At 37.0% G+C, this 16,540-nt stretch overlaps 1 protein-coding gene across 3 annotated transcripts in view; it reads left to right on the top strand.

Annotated features, from left to right (window-relative positions):
- Positions 1-16,540, top strand: part of BMP5 (bone morphogenetic protein 5) — a 123,042-nt gene that overhangs the window by 66,042 nt on the left and 40,460 nt on the right. For all 3 annotated transcript variants that reach the window (XR_004438792.1, XR_004438793.1, XM_033217497.1), the window contains exon 3: positions 15,733-15,881. Coding sequence is in view for 1 of the 3 variants with exons in the window: in XM_033217497.1 (XP_033073388.1) it covers positions 15,733-15,881 (149 nt within the window). In the remaining 2 variants the exon portion in view is untranslated. The remainder of the gene's footprint in view (positions 1-15,732; positions 15,882-16,540) is intronic.

The following is a 16,540-nucleotide window of genomic DNA, read 5'->3' as shown; positions in this document are numbered from 1 at the left end:
GCTCCCACTGAGAAGAATGATAACAGCATGCGAATCCTACACCAGCAACTGAGGTATCCAGGTTCTGTCATCAGAACCAACTGGGCAGCTGGCATGACCCATGGAGAGGAAGGAAGAGAAATGTGATGCAATGGTCCACCTGAGGGCCTCATGGGGCAGAGGGGCTGCCACCCCCTAGCCAAGGGAGGCGGTGAGTGAGCGTACTATCCAGCCTGGGAAAACATGCTTTTTCCACGGAACTGTGCAACCCACAGATTGGAAGATCCCACGCGTGAACCCATGCCACCAGTGCCTAGGGTCCCAACCATGGAACTGCACAGGTTGTCAACAGCCAGTAAGCTAGAATCCACTTAAGCCTGCTGAACTCACAGAGGGAAGAGTGACCAGAACCACAGCTGTGGCTGATTGCTGTCTAAGCCATTTGAACTCCTTGGAGAGCCAACACCAGGACGGATAACTGCCTAACACATTAACCTCCCAGGGCAGGAGAAGGGCATCAGCCATCTCTATAGCTCCAGTTTGTGTTTTTCCTTGGCTGGACCCAGGGAGGCTGGATGGCTTGGTCCCAAGAAGTATCCCTCATAGCCCAACACATCGGCTGTGACATACTGTGGACAGAGTGCCTCTTCAGGCCTGACCTTGACCCATCCCTCCTCACTGGGCAGGGCCTTCCTGCAGGAGCTTCTAAAACTCCAACCAGGTGCTCAGGGACAGAACTCTGATCTCCCTGGGCCTGAGCCCCTAGTGGGAGGAGTTGTCACAGTCTCCGAAGACCAGCAGACTTAGTCTTTCCTCCTGCTAGTTCTGAGGAAGCCAGGCAGCCCAGATGAGTGGGTCCCCTGTAGCGAAGTACACCTCCTCCATCAAGGGACAGTCAAAGTGCTTTGTTAAACTGGTCCTGTTCCTTGTGCCACCCAACTGGGTGAAACCCTCCAACAGGGATCGTCAGACACCCTATATAGGAGTGTTCCTACTGGCATCATATCGGTGCCCCTTGAGGTCAGAAGTTCCAGAAGAAGGAGCAGGCACCCATCTTTGCTATTCTCCAGGCTCTTTGAGTGACATATCCAGTGGGTGATGGAGTGAACCAGATAAATAGGGCCTGAAGTGAACACCCAGCAAACCACAGCAGCCCCACAGAAGAGGGACCTGACCATTGCAAGAAAAACAAATGAACAGAAAGCTACAATAGCATCAACAACAACAGAAGTCCCCACAAGAACCCCATCAAAAGGTCACAAGCCTCAAATATCGATACTAGACAAATTCATGAAGATGAGAAATAAACAACCAAAAATCACTGAAAACCCAAAAGGCCAGAGTGCCTCTTCACCTCCAAATGATTGCAGTGCCTTTCCAGCAAGGGTGCAGAACTGGACGGAGGATGAGATGGACAAATTGACAGAAGTAGGCTTCAGAAGAAGGTGGCTAGTAAGAAACACCACTGAGCTAAAGGAGCATGTTGTAACCCAATGCAAAGACGTTAAGAACCTTGATAAAAGGTTATAGGAGCTGCTAACTAGAATAACCAGTTTAGAGAGAAACACAAAGAACCTGATGGAACTAAAAAACACAGCACAAGAACTTCATGAAGCACATACAAGTATCGATAGACAAATTAACCAAGCGAAAGAAAGGATATCAGAGTTCAAAGACCATCTTGCTGAAATAAGGCATGCAAACAAGATTAGAGAAAAAAGAATGAAAATGAATGAACACAACCTCTGAGAAATAGGGGACTATGTAAAAAGACCAAACCTAGGACTTATTGGAGTACCTGAAAGAGATGGGGAGAATGGAACCAAGTTGGAAAACACGCTTCAGGATATTATCCAAAACTTCCTCAACCTAGCAAGACAGACCAACATTCAAATTTAGGAAATACAGAGACCACCACTAAGATACACCATGAAAAGATCGACCCCAAGACATAATAATCAGAATCGCCAAGGTTGAAATGGAGGAATAAATGGTAAGGACAGCCAGAGAAAGGCCAGGTAACCTACAAAGGGAAGCCCATCAGACTAACAGTGAACCTCTCAGTAGAAACCTTACAAGCTAGAAGAGAGTAGGGGCCAATATTCAACATTCTTAAAGAAAAGAATTTTCAACCCAGAATTTCATGTCAAACCAAACTAAGCTTCGTAAGTCAGGGGAAATAAAATCTTTTCCAGACAAGCAAATGCTGAGGCATTTCGTCATCACCAGGCCTGCCTCATGAAAGAAGCACTAAATATGGAAAGGAGAAACTGGTACCGGCTACCACAAAAACAATCCAAAATATAAAGACCAATGACACTATGAAGAAACTGCATCAACTAGTGTGCAAAATAACCAGATAGCATCATGATGGCAGTATCAAATTCACACATAACAATATTAACCTTAAATGTAAATGGGTTAAATGCCCCAATTAAAAGACACAGACTGGCAAATTGGATAAAGAGTCAAGACCCATTGGTGTGCTATATTCAGGAGACCCATCTTATGTGCAAAGACACACATAGGCTCAAAATAAAGGGATGGAGGAAAATTTACCAAGCAGATGGAAAGAAAAAAAATGCAAGGGTTGCAATCCTAGTCTCTGACAAAACAGATTTTGAACCAACAAAGATAAAAAAAGACAAAGGATGGTATTACATAATGGTAAAGGAATCAATTCAACAAGAAGAGTTAACTATCCTAAATATATATACACCCAGTACGGGAGCATTCCAATTTATAAAACAAGTTCGTAGAGACCTACAAAGAGACTTAGACTCCCACACAATAATAGTGACCCCACTGTCAATATTAGGCAAATCAGCAAGTCAGAAAATCAACAAGGATATTCAGAACTTAAACTCAGCTCTGGATCAAGTGGACCAAATAGACATTTACAGAACTCTCCACACGAAATCAACAGAATATACATTCTTCTCAGTGCCACATGGCACTTATTCTAAAATCAACCACATAATGGAAGTAAAACACTCCTCAGCAGCAAATGCAAAAAAAAAAAAAAAAAAAAAAACAAGAAACTGAAATCATAATAAACAGTCTCTCAGAACACAGTGCAATCAAATTAGAACTCAGGATTAAGAAACTCACTCAAAACCACATGACTACATGGAAATTGAACAACCTTCTCCCGATGTCTCCTAGATAAATAATGAAATTAAGGCAGAATTCAAGAAATTCTTTGAAATCATTGAGAAAAAACTAGACAATGTACCAGAATCTTGGGGAACACAGCTGAATCAGTGTTGAGAGAAATTTATAGCACTGAATGCCTATGTCAGAAAGCTAGAAAGATCTCACATTGACCCTAATACCAAATTTAAAAGAGCTAGAGAAGCAAGAGCAAACATCCAAAAAACTAGCAGAATACAAAAAATAACTAAGATCAGAGCAGAAATGAAGGAGATGGAGACACGAAAAACCTTTCAAAAAATCAATGAATCCAGGATCTGGTTTATTGAAAAAATTAACAAACTAGATAGACAATTAGCTAGACAAATAAGAAAAAATAAGACTCAAATAGACACAATAAAAAATGATACAGAGGATATCACCACTGGACCACAGAAATACAAACCACCATCAGAAAATACTATAAACACCTCTATGCAAATAAACTGTAAAATCTAGAAGAAATGGATAAGTTCCTAGACACATACACCCTCCCAAGACTTAACCAGGAAGAAGTCGAATCCTTGAATAGACCAATAACAAGTTCTGAAATTGAGCCAGTGATAAATAGCCTACCAACCAATAAATAAATAAATAAATAAATAAATAAAAATAAACAGGACCTGATGCATTCACAGCCAAATTCTACCAGAGGTACAAAGAGGAGCTGGTACCATTCCTTTAGATACTATTTCAAACAATTAATAAGGAAGGACTCCTCCCTAACTCATTTTATGAGGCCAGCATCATCCTGATACCAAAACCTGCCAGAGACACAACAAAAAAGAAAACTTCAGGCCAGTATCCTGATGAACATCGATGTGAAAATCCTCAGTAAAATACCAGCAAACCGAATCCAGCAGCACATCAAAAAGCTTATCCACTACACTCCAGTTGGCTTCATCCCTGGGATGCAAGGCTGGTTCACCATACACAAATCAATAAATGTAATCCATCACAGAAACAGAACCAATGACAAAAATCACATGGGCATCTCAATAGATGGAGGCCTTTGATAAAGTTCAACATCCCTTTGTGTTAAAAACTCTCAATAAACTAGGTATTGATGAAAAATATCTGAAAATAATAAGAACTATTTATGACAGACCCACAGACAATATCATACTGAATGGGCAAAAGCTAGAAGTATTCCCTTTAAAACCCGACACAAGACAAGGATGCCTCCTATCACCACTCCTATTCAACATAGTATTGGAAGTTCTGGCCAGGGCAGTCAGAGAAAGAAATAAAGGGTATTCAAATAGGAAGAGAGGAAGTCAAATTGTCTCTGTTTGCAGATGGCATGATTCTACATTTAAAAAACCCATTGTCTCAGCCCTCAAACTCCTTAAGCTGATAAGCAGCTTCCACAAAGTCTCAGAATAGAAAATCAATGTGCAAAAATCAAATCACAAGCATTTCTTTACACCAACAATAGACAAGCAGAGAGCCAAATCATGAATGAACTCCCATTCACAATTGCTACAAATAGAGTAAAATACCTAGGAATACAACTAACAAGGGATGTGAAGGACCTCTTCAAGCAAAACTACAAATCACTACTCAAGGAAATAAGACAGAACACAAACAAATGGAAAAACATTATATTCTTGTGGATAGGAAGAATCAGTATCATGAAAATGGCCATACTGCCCAAAGTAACTTATAGATTCGGTGCTATTCCCATCAAACTACCATTGACATTCTTCACAGAACTAGAAAAAACTACTGTAAATTTCATATGGAATCAAAAAGGAGCCTGTATAGCCAAGACATTCCTAAGCAAAAAGAATAAAGTTGGATGCATCATGCTACCTAACTTCAAATTATACATCAAGGATACAGTAATGAAAACAGCATGGTACTGGTACCAAAACAGACAGATAGACCAATGAAACAGAACAGAGACCTCAGAAATAACACCACACATTTACAACCATCTGATCATCAACAAACTGTACAAAAACAAGCAATGGGGAAAGGATTACCTATTTAATAAATAGTGTTGGGAAAACTGGCTAGCCATATGCAGAAAGCTGAAACTGGACCCCTTCCTTACACCTTATACAAACATTAACTCAAGATGGACTAAAGACTTAAATGTAGAACCCTAAAAACCTATGCATCGTAAAAATCATAAAATCCTTAGAAGAAAACCTAGGCAACACCATTCAGGACATAGGCATGGGCAAATACTTTATGATGAAAATGCCAAAAGCAATTGCAACAGAAGCCAAAATTAATAAATGGGATCTAATTAAACTAAAGAGCTTCTGCACAGCAAAAGAAACTACCATCAGAGTTAACAGACAACCTACAGAAAGGGGGAAATGTTTGTATTCTACTCATCTGATGATGGTCTGATACCCAGAATCTACAAGGAACTTAAACAAGTTTATAAGAAAAAAAAAAAACCATCAAAAAGTGGGCAAAGGATATGAATAGACACTTCTCAAAAGAAGATATTTATGCAGCCAACAAACATATGAAAAAAAGCTCAACATCACTGATGGTTAGAGAAATGCAAATCAAAACCACGATGAGCTACCATCTCACACCAGTCAGAATGGCGATTATTAAAAAGTCAAGAAACAATAGATGCTGGCGAGGATGTGGAGAAATAGGAACACTTTTACACTGTTGGTGGGAATGTAAATTAATTCAACCATTGTGGAAGACAATGTGGCGATTCCTCAAGGATCTAGAACCAGGTATACCACCTGACCCTGCAATCCCATTACTGGATATATACCCAAGGGACTATAAGTCATTCTACTATAAAGCAAAGACATGGAACTAACCCAAATGCCCATCAATGATAGACTGGTTAAATAAAATGTGCTACATACACACCATGGAATACTATACAGTCATGAAAAGGAATGAGATCATGTCCTTTGCAGGGACATGGATGGATCTGGTCAAGGGAAGGGAGAGCATAAGAACAAATAGCTAATCATGTGGGGCTTAAAACTATGATGACGGGTTGATAGGTGCAGCAAACTACCATGGCACATGTATACCTATGTAACAAACCTATATGTTATGCACTTGTATCCCAGAACATAAAGTAAAATAAATAAATAAATAAAATCAAGTATCTGTGAGTCTTACAGCTTATTGGCACATGATACCAATGAGAAATGTTCAACTATATTTTTAAAACAAACAAATATTTTTGTCATGTGTCTATAATATAGTACTCTTGATAAAAGAGATTTCAGCAAAAGATGAATGGACATCCCACCCCAGTGCATATTAGTTTACCCAATGACTCTTGCTAAGAGGCGATTTCATTTATAATGAAAATTTGCATTTGAACTCTAAGGATAGTGTTGTAGAAAGGTAAATAAGCATTTGCTGATTTCAGAAGATTTTCTGCACTGTCTACATACATCTCTTATTACATTGAAATAATGCGAGATGTTCTATCTTCCACATAAAAATTTAAATGCACCTATAAGTAGCATCATGATTCTCACATTAAAAATTCCTTTACGTGACTGTTTGCACCTTTTCCCCCAAATTCCACGCTAATTGTCCTATCCACATCATAACCATATTCACAGATATAAAACTTTACTTTCAATTCCTTCTCTTTCTTGTATTTAATTCACCCCTCAATGCACTGTAATTTGATTTTCATAACTCCACTCAACTAGTCATCTACCAACAGCCTCTCCTTTACCAGATCTTATGGATACTTTGTCTTTCTTCTTATTCTCCTCAGTATTTGATATTGTTGATCATTCCCTATTTAATATGTGAAATATCCTAACCAGGGGAATATATTAGTTTCCTAGAATTGCCATAACAGATGACTGAAAATTATGATGGCTTAATACAACAGGAAGTTGTTTTCTTACAGTTCTGAAGTCTAGGTTTCTCAAATCAAGGTATTAGTAAGGCCATGCGCCCTTCAAAACCTCTAGAGGATGATGCTTCCTTGCTTTTTTCAGCTTCTGGTAGCCCCAGAAGTTCCTTGGCTGTGTGAAGATACTGTAAATCCAATCTCCTCCTCTATCTTCCTGTGGCCCTCTTCCTTCTGTGTGTGTCTATCTTTGTGTCTCTCCTCTTCTTATAAGGAGATTGTATTGTAATATGGCTTACCTCGTATTAACTTTGATTACATTTGTAAGAGAGATTTCCAAATAAGATAACATTCACAAGTACAAGGGACTAGTACTTCAACATATGTTTTTGAAAGACACAATGTAACCCATAACAGGGAGTAAGCTAGATAGTGATTGATAAGATAAGTAAAATCATTGTGAGTCATAAGGAATAAGAGATTTATTGTAGGGATTTGACTTTCTGCAATCATGGGACCTGGTTAAATAGTTCATGTAAGGCTGTTGCTTCTCCATCTTGTGATGGGTCTAAAGTTTGCTTCCCATAGGCAGCTGGGAAGAAAAACAGATACAGAATTGGAGAGAACAAGGAGAACTAGAACTTTCCAGGATATGCTGGAGTCCCAGGGACAAATGTCTTTCTCATGCCTTTGGAGACAAAAGTCCCATGTCTTTCTCATGCCTTTGGAGTTCTAACTTTAATGATGTGCGTGGCCCGCAGGGGAGATTGGTATGCTTCACCATGAATTCCACAAACTCCTTTGCTTAGGATGTAGAGAAGCTGAAGGAGGTGATCTTGCAGAAGGAATTGTGGGCCAGAATTTGGAGAAGCTGATGGAGCTGTTATTCAGTGGAAGCTAAAAGAGCCCAGGTGCTCCCATCAGTAAGGTGAGCTAGCAGATCAGTGACAATGTATGCGAGCAGCAGAAAAGCCTGGCAGTTTACCAATTATCCAATCATAAACTTGGGTGCTGCTTCCGTTCCACTACCCAACTCCTGTTCAGATTTCTCTGATGGCTACCTTCAAAGCAGCCCCAAGCAAATTCCTGAGGGAATTCTGGGATTTGTCACCTCTGTTTAGGTAATATGACAATGTACATAGCCACAACAGTCCATTCTTGTCAATTTGGCACTAATATGCATCTTTTATAACCATTCATAACTTCCTTTTTTTTTTTTTTGAGGCAGAGATTCGCTCTTGTCACATAGGCTGGATTGCAACTGCGTGATCTCAGTTCACTGCAACCTCTGCCTCCTGGGTTCAAGCGATTCTCCTGCCTCAGCCTCCCAAGTAGCTGGGATTACAGGTGCCTGCCACCATCCCCAGCTAATTTTTGCATTTTTAGTGGAGACAGGGTTTTGCCATGTTAGCCAGGCTGGTCTCGAACTCCTGACCTCGGGTAATCGACTCACCTCGGCCTCCCAAAGTGCTGGGATTACAGGCGTGAGTCACTGCACCCAGCACCATTCATAACTTACAAAAAATGTAATAGCAAAGTAATTCTGCCTTTTAATCCATCTTTGGATGTTGTTCATTCCTTTTTTAGCTGAGCCATGCTCCCCCTTTGAAGTATTGTAACTTCAATACTGACATATGTGATTAGCTACTATCAACACTACTTAGATGGGAGGTAGATATTAAAAAGAATTGTTTAATATATATTAGGTAGGTGCAAAAGTACTTGTGGTTTTTGCTGTTAAAAGTACTGGCAAAGATACACATATATTTAATACAAAAAACAAATATATTAATTTCAAAATAAGGAAGAAATACCGTAATATTATAATACTCATTTCTGCAGCTCGTCACATGGTTGCAGTTGGTATTTATAATTTCCTTCTTTCACCATGCAATCAATTTTCTGTTTATTTTGACAAGCACCATGACTGGTCACTTTTCCTTACCTAGTAGGTAAATCACACATTTATTGTTGAAGTGTCTGGGCCATTAGCAATAATGCCTGCAATGAACCGTGATTTTCCATTGACTTTTGTCATATGACAAGGGAGTACTAAGTGGTGTTCCAGGTGATCTCTTGTACTCAATGCATACTCCTCATTACCCATATTGTGGTAGTAGTAGTCCAATTTCCCTTTGATATTTAGAATAATTAATTCACATGATATAGTAACCTCTTACTGGCTTCTTGATTCACTGGCATGAGGAGTCAAAGTGGCCAGGTAGCTGTTTCAAGTTCCAGTTTAATAGAAACATTGCTACAGACACTAGAGTTAGCATTGTACCATTGGGAATTAAGAGCTCTGGACCAGCATAGCCCAATGTCTTGGGAGTCAGAAGCACAGATTTTGCTAGTTGAATCATGTATAGTGAGTTGAGAGGAACCACTTCCATTTCCACCCATGAGACATCCAGCTATGAGAGAAACAGTCATCCTAGCTATATTAGTTACTGATTTAGATCATATAAAGCTTCCCTGAAGGATATCAGTTCATTCTTGTAAAATATTGGTACTCAACTGGTGGCATAACTGAGTCTTCAAAAGACCATCCTTTTGATGGGCAGCATGGGAAGACTGGTGACTTCCATAAGCATGAGCCCATTTTTTTTTTTTTTTTTATCAGAAGCGATGCAATATGGAATTCCATGAATAAGTGAATAAGGCATTCTGGAAGTTCATGTGTGTTAATTTTGGGGAGAAGCATCATGGACAAAGAAAGCAAATTCATGTCCAGAGCACCCTTTCCAGAGACAACAAAGTAGTGCCCTTCCAGTACTAAAGTAAGTGTTCCAGTATAATTAGCCAAGCGCAAAGTGGAGATTTATCCCCCTGGGAAATGCTTCTGCAAGGATTTATGGTAGAGATTTGACCTTATGCATTCCTAGAGCTAACCAGTCTATTTAAGTCTGTTGCTCTGCTTCTGAAGCTGGGCTTAAGGTTCACAGGTCAGAGAGTCAGAAAGGAAAGATGCACTGCAGGAAACAAGGACAAAACAGAACCTGTGAAAATAATCTGGAACCCATGAGGACAAGGTAAAATCCCAGATGCACTGATTTCACATCAAACATTCTTGGTCAATTTTTTTTTCTGTCTTACAATGAGAATGCTCCATTTATTCAGCTGACTAGAAAATAGAGGGCGTTAACATTTCCAATACTACATGCCTGGTGTGCTACTAAGCCTGTTCACATCCCTTATATGTCTAATTATAAGGAGAACACATTATGATGATATAATGATATAAAATGATATTCCCTTTACTCAAGTAAAATCAAACAAATTAGAGGAAGAAGTAGAATGTTTATACACTTGAATTTTTGTGTAAACATAGGTAGATAATGAATACACTTAGACAAAACGATAATAGTTTAATATTTTGCATACATATTTTAATTCACGTTATATGAAATTATTAATATAGTATTCCTTGTTTCACTCTCAAAACATATATGATGACTTTTTCTTCAAACTTATCTCATGTGTCTTTGACATTATGTCTTTATCACTAGAATCATATTTTTAATCATATATCAGTGTTAATAAGTATGTCATCTGCAGCTCTATGTTGTTTGAAAAGTAGAATATTTTTGTGTATTTGTATATGATAATGTCATTGGAAATACTATGCTATCAAAAGTGCAGGAATCCACAGGTTGTATGTGTGTGTGTGTGTGTGTGTATGTATGTGTATATGTGTGTGTTTGTTGTTCTTTGCTTTTTAGCATTTATTTAACTGGATAAATGTTACATCCACAATGCAGCCTCTGACTCTATTCTTATGTAAGGAAAGGGTACTTTGCTTTGTAAAGTGCTTTCTAAAGTGCTTTTTAAAAAGGTGATGTTTCACGGTGGGGAGGTGTGTGCAAACCTACCCCAAAGTCCCAGGAATCTGACAGGCTGAAGAGAGAGGCTGACAAAACTAGTTTCCTTGGAAGAAATATTTAATAGGAACAGAAGCCATGTCTGTGTCTTGGGCAGCAGCAAGTTGAGATGGTGGATTCCCACACCATTACCCCCAGAACTTGGGCTTATATATCACAGGGGAGAAGGGATGGTTCAGAAGTGAACTGTAGGACAATTGAAGCATGATATCATAAAGGTTGTTTGACCTAAAGGCAGAATTTGTGGTAAGTACCTGCTCTTACACAAGGAAAATAGATAAACAGAAAATATTAGAGGCCTTCCTAGAACAGAAGTTAATCAGAAGCCAATAGAGTGGATTAGCTTTCAAGATGGAGTTGCTTTGGCTTCCACAGGTAAACTTCTCAAGACAGTCAATAGTTGAATTTTTGAAACAACACTCCCAGAAATACTTTCTGATTTTTTTTATGCTTCTTTTCTCTACCTCCTCCGTCTCCTTTTCTCCTCCTCCTGCTCCTCTCTTTTTCTTCTCCCCCCTTCTTGTAAATACCAAATTAACACTGATTGAGGTCATTTGAAGGTAATGTGCTTCCCTAAATAATACTTTCCCAAACCTCACAGGTCAAAATGCAGCAATTTAGAGACATTTGTATTATGGCAGACCCTATAAAAGATTGCAGATTTAAGTGTAAAAGATTTAAGATTATGGCAGACCCTATAAAAGATACAGATTTAAGTGTAATTTACCTCTTAACCAGATAGATAGTCAAAGTATTGCACTTTGTCTTGATCAAACCTTTTAAGGCAGAGATTATCATACCATTTTTAATATATAGGGAAACTGAGGCTGAGGAATTCCTTAATTGTTCAAGATCTGTCTGATCTCCAAATCTTTATAGCACTACATTGATATTGATAAAAAGATGATAAATGTTAATTTCTTAGCCACATAGCTTCAATTTTCTCATTCTACTAATTAACATTTTTGGTTGAGTTATGCTAATGGTAACTTAAATTCTGCTGAATTTTGGTTCCTGTTGCTTAGTCTTTAGTGTAGTGTCCTTCCGGTATTTTAAGATTCTCAAGGTATGTTTGCAAAACTCTTTCTTCTTTCACTAAAATAAAAGGCACTCATGCAAGTAAATATACACAAACACACCAATAGCCCATGTTTAACTAGACATGTTTAAACTTCTGGTCATGATGAGTCAGACCTGCTCAAATGTATTTGTATTGACTATAAATGTATGCATATATTATATATTATTCACCTTTGAGTAGCTAAACTTAATATTCCTAAATATTTCATATCTGATAAGTTTATCTGATACTACAAATCTAACTTTATCTGTTAAACATGACTTTGTGTTTAACAATGACATGACTTTATTAACTATATAGGAAGTTATTATACTGATCTATATCGTACTCAAGATGAACAATGAAATTTTACCTGAAAAAGAAAAATGCAAATTTTAGTCATGATGATTTCTATTAATGTAAATTTACTTTCACATATTTGTTTTTGAAAACCTCTCAATCTTGATAAGTGCTATGTTGTCAATACAGATAGACTATTCACCTCCAGGAATATTTACATCCCTGCCTTAAAACCCACTTTATTAGTGTTGTGTATTAGTATTAGTGTTATGGGTTGAATTGTGCCCTCTCCCCCATATGCTGAAGTCCTAGCCTCCAGTAACTCAGATTGTGACCTTATTTGGACATAGGGTCTTTGCAAAGGCAGTTGACCTAAAGTGAAGTCAGTAGAATGAATCCTAGCCCAATATGACTTGTCCTTATGAAAAGAGGAAATTTAGACACAAAGACATGCATAGGAGGAAAGATGATGAGAAGGGATACAATCAAGGGATACAAGGGATGATGAGAAGACAACAATCTACGAGCCAAGGAGAGGGCCTGGAACAGATCTTTTCCTCCAGTTTCAGAAAGAACCGACCCTGCTGACACCTTGATTTTGGAATTCTAGCCTCCAGAAATGGGAGAAAATCAATTGCAAACTCTAGCCTGGTATTTTGTTATAACAGCCTTAGAAAACAATCACAAACACCATTCTGAAATATTTGCTTATGTACATTCATGTAAATGGGCTTTTTCTTTGCTACAGTGTAGGCTTTAATTTTAAGTATTATAACTGCACCTTAAAGGATTTATGGAATTATTTTTGCTACAAATAAATATGTTTTTTCTATATACATGTATTCTGTCTATTGCACCATTCTTAAATGCATTACTATTTAAAATGTTCTTTTATTGGATATTGTAAGAATCTCTTTAAAAAAGTTAAGTAAAACTGGTGAGGCAGGCAACTTTAACAAGTTTATTTTATACTGTTCATGGGAAATACTTAGGATATTTTACTATTCCCGGCAGTATAAGTGCCATATTTTAGTGGAGAAATTTTATACTTCAAAAGAAATCCCCTCTAACATTCTACAGAATGGGGTTGGGGGAACTTGTTTTTAAGAAACTGCTATGAAAGGGGCTGTATGAGTAAAAATTACAGAATTATTACTGCTGTGTTTATTAGTCATAGTCTTGATTCTCATCAAGCATATTCTGTTGTCTATAGGTAATGCAGAAGAGCTTCGTATATGTAAAGGAGAAATTAAAGAAATTGTCGGTCACAAGTAAAATAGTTTTGACCATTAATAGAAAACTGTGCACTTATGAAATCAATTGAACTTTCATAACTTTTCAGAGGTGAACTAGAAATATGTGGCTCTTTTTAGACCATACCACTTCATCTTGCTAGATTTACTTTCCAATTAATTTGCAATTTGCATCCCTGAAATTTAGATATTTAAGCCATACGTGATGCTTTTTCTAAATATATACATTAAAACTGGAACTGTTTCCTTCATAGACATGCTGGAAAGTTTTGGGATTTGAACATGGAGAGTTTGGGGACTTTTTTCTTTTCCTGAAGAGATAGCACAATTTAAAAATAATAGAAAATATCATTGAAATGACTACCAAAAGAAATTTGTTAATTTTGTTTCTGAAAATTTACCTCCTTGTTTTTTTTTGTTTTCAATGTCTTTATTCATATCATGCCAAAGGATGACATTATGAGCCCTGCAGAATTGATTAGGACATGTTTGCCATACTTCAAATGAAAGCAGACCTGAAATCAGTGTAGCACTCAAGTATTTCCCAAGGTACAGGGTGACTGCTCCTGTTTAAGAAGTGAGCAGTGTAAATGAGTTAATTCCAAGATTAAGGTCTCAGAGATATTTACCAAATATCTCAAAACTTTAAGACAATTCTTACTTTCTTATCTGCTTATTTGGAGGATTTTTCAATTTAGGAGGAAGAGGAAGAATTTAACTGACATGCTATCACACTGGGACTATAAAGGGTTGTACACATTCTAGTGAGAACTAAAGGAATCATTTTATTGCTTTGTACGACATGCTTGTCATATATCTGCAGTATCTAAAACTGAATCCTATATAAAAAAAAGTGTTTCAAACCTTCCTTTGGTAAACACTATGACTGTAATTGTGAAAAGATGATAAAACATTAGATTATTTAGATGATTTCATTATCATATTACATTTACTTGAATTTCTCTAGATTAATAGAAAAAAAGGACAAATCTAGTTAGGAAACAAAGATGTAGTTTCTAAGATACTGACACATTTTTTAACTTCATTTTTGTTAAAACAGTTCAATTTTAATTTTAGAGTATTTTTCTTTAAAAAGTATGATTTATTAAAAATGTGTTTTCCCATTTTGTAAGCCACCCTTAAAGTGACTTCTATAATGTATGTGTTTTCACGTTTTGTAAGCCACCCTTAAAGTGACTTCTATGATGTATACAGACAGAAAATGCAGTAAAATAGTATTTAACGTAGCTTATTATGAATAGCTCTGTTGTTTCCTATACAAATAATATGCTCTTAAATAGATTCAATACAATATCAAAGGTCATAAAATGCATAAGGGTGTTATTTCTACTCTACCTTGAGGGAGATACAGTGTTTTACAGTTAACCTATTTGAGCCTGAATTTTATCAATACGAAGGAGCTGTTGTAAAGATTAAATGTCACAAATAGGTAATTTTAGCTCAGAGACTGCCTGTAGTAAGAGAATAATAAATTATTCATTATAATTCAACAAATGTTTATACATTTGTAAATATAGTGCTAAGATTAAGATTCAAAAATACAAGTATAAATGTTAATAACAGTAACACTGTGCAGATTATTCTAAAATACATAAGTTCATATTCATAGCCGTTACTGTCCCAAGGGGACTTAAGCTTGCAGAAGATATTAACAAAAGTTCTCGTAGATTGTACCATTCAACTCATGGGATTTATCCCTTAAACCAGTGGTGCACTCTGTAATCCTATCTTGGTGTTTGGTATCCATAAAATAATTATATAATAAAAATAGAAAAACTATTAGAAAACTCTTTCTAAAACAGATGATTACGTTACATCCTGCCTGTGTTCCATTCATTTGAGAATTCACATTCATCCAAACTGGAACAGCTACTTTCATTTGTCTCTATTCAGTTTAATCCTTTGTTTTGAGGACTACTTACAGATGGTGGTTACCAGGAACGCTGATGAGCAGAGATCAAATTAAGAGCACTAAGTCAGTTTATAAAGGCCAGTGAAAAGCAGGAAAATGGAAATTACTTTTAGATAGAGATTACTAATCTGTACCAGGTTTGGTTGGGAGCCTAGTAACAAAGGGTTTTGTGTCTTATTACTCATCATTTGAGTCACTTGTTCTCCTTGCTCTTTAACTTGTGTTATTTTACAGACTGCTTTTGTAATGTTTTCACTTAAGTCTAGGAAATAATGATCTTCATTTAAACCTTTAACTTTTTTTGTTGTTCTTTTTCTTTTTAGGGATGCAGATCTGTTCTTGTTAGACACAAGAAAGGCCCAAGCTTTAGATGTGGGTTGGCTTGTCTTTGATATCACTGTGACCAGCAATCATTGGGTGATTAATCCACAGAACAATTTGGGCTTACAGCTCTGTGCAGAAACAGGGGATGGTAAGCACTGAATTTTATATATTTTTTGTGAAGCTTGTTTGACACATTGAGAGTTACTGTTTTTTATGTGATGTAACCAATATATGTTTTATATTTATGATGTCCAAGACAGCACATTCCATAGCGTAGTGCAAAATTATATTAGTTAGTTAATCAACTTAGAAACACATTTATCCAATACATTTATTGTCAGGCTCTGGGGTGGGAGGTAAAGAAGATGTAGGTGCTGCTACTGCTCTCCAGGGATTTTTAGTCTAGGGTTGAAGACCTGTATATGTAAGTTAAGTAGCACTACTCTAATACAACAATACCAAAAGAAAGATATATATATAAAGTGATATCGATCTTTATCTTGATTGTAGTGGTGGTTACACAACTATATAATTTGTAAAAATTTATAGAACTGTACATCAAATAAGAATAAATATTACTATATGCAAATTGGGTCTTAAAGCTTGACTAAAACAAGGATAAACATGTATCAAAAGAGACACTAGGGAGGTAAAGGAGCTACCAATAATACGAAGTGGGAGAGAGAATGGGGATGGAATGAGTCACACAAAACTGCAGAAAAATAATACCAAGTTAGTTCCTTACCTATTGCAATGTTTGATCAAAGACTACTGCTCCAGAATTACCTGTGGAAGGGTCTGTAGGAA

This window comes from Trachypithecus francoisi, unplaced genomic scaffold (genome assembly GCF_009764315.1).
Source record: "Trachypithecus francoisi isolate TF-2019V2 unplaced genomic scaffold, Tfra_2.0 Lachesis_group10, whole genome shotgun sequence".
Classification (NCBI taxonomy): domain Eukaryota; kingdom Metazoa; phylum Chordata; class Mammalia; order Primates; family Cercopithecidae; genus Trachypithecus; species Trachypithecus francoisi.
Note: the sequence above shows the minus strand (reverse complement) of the source record. Positions and strands in the feature narration are given on the sequence as shown.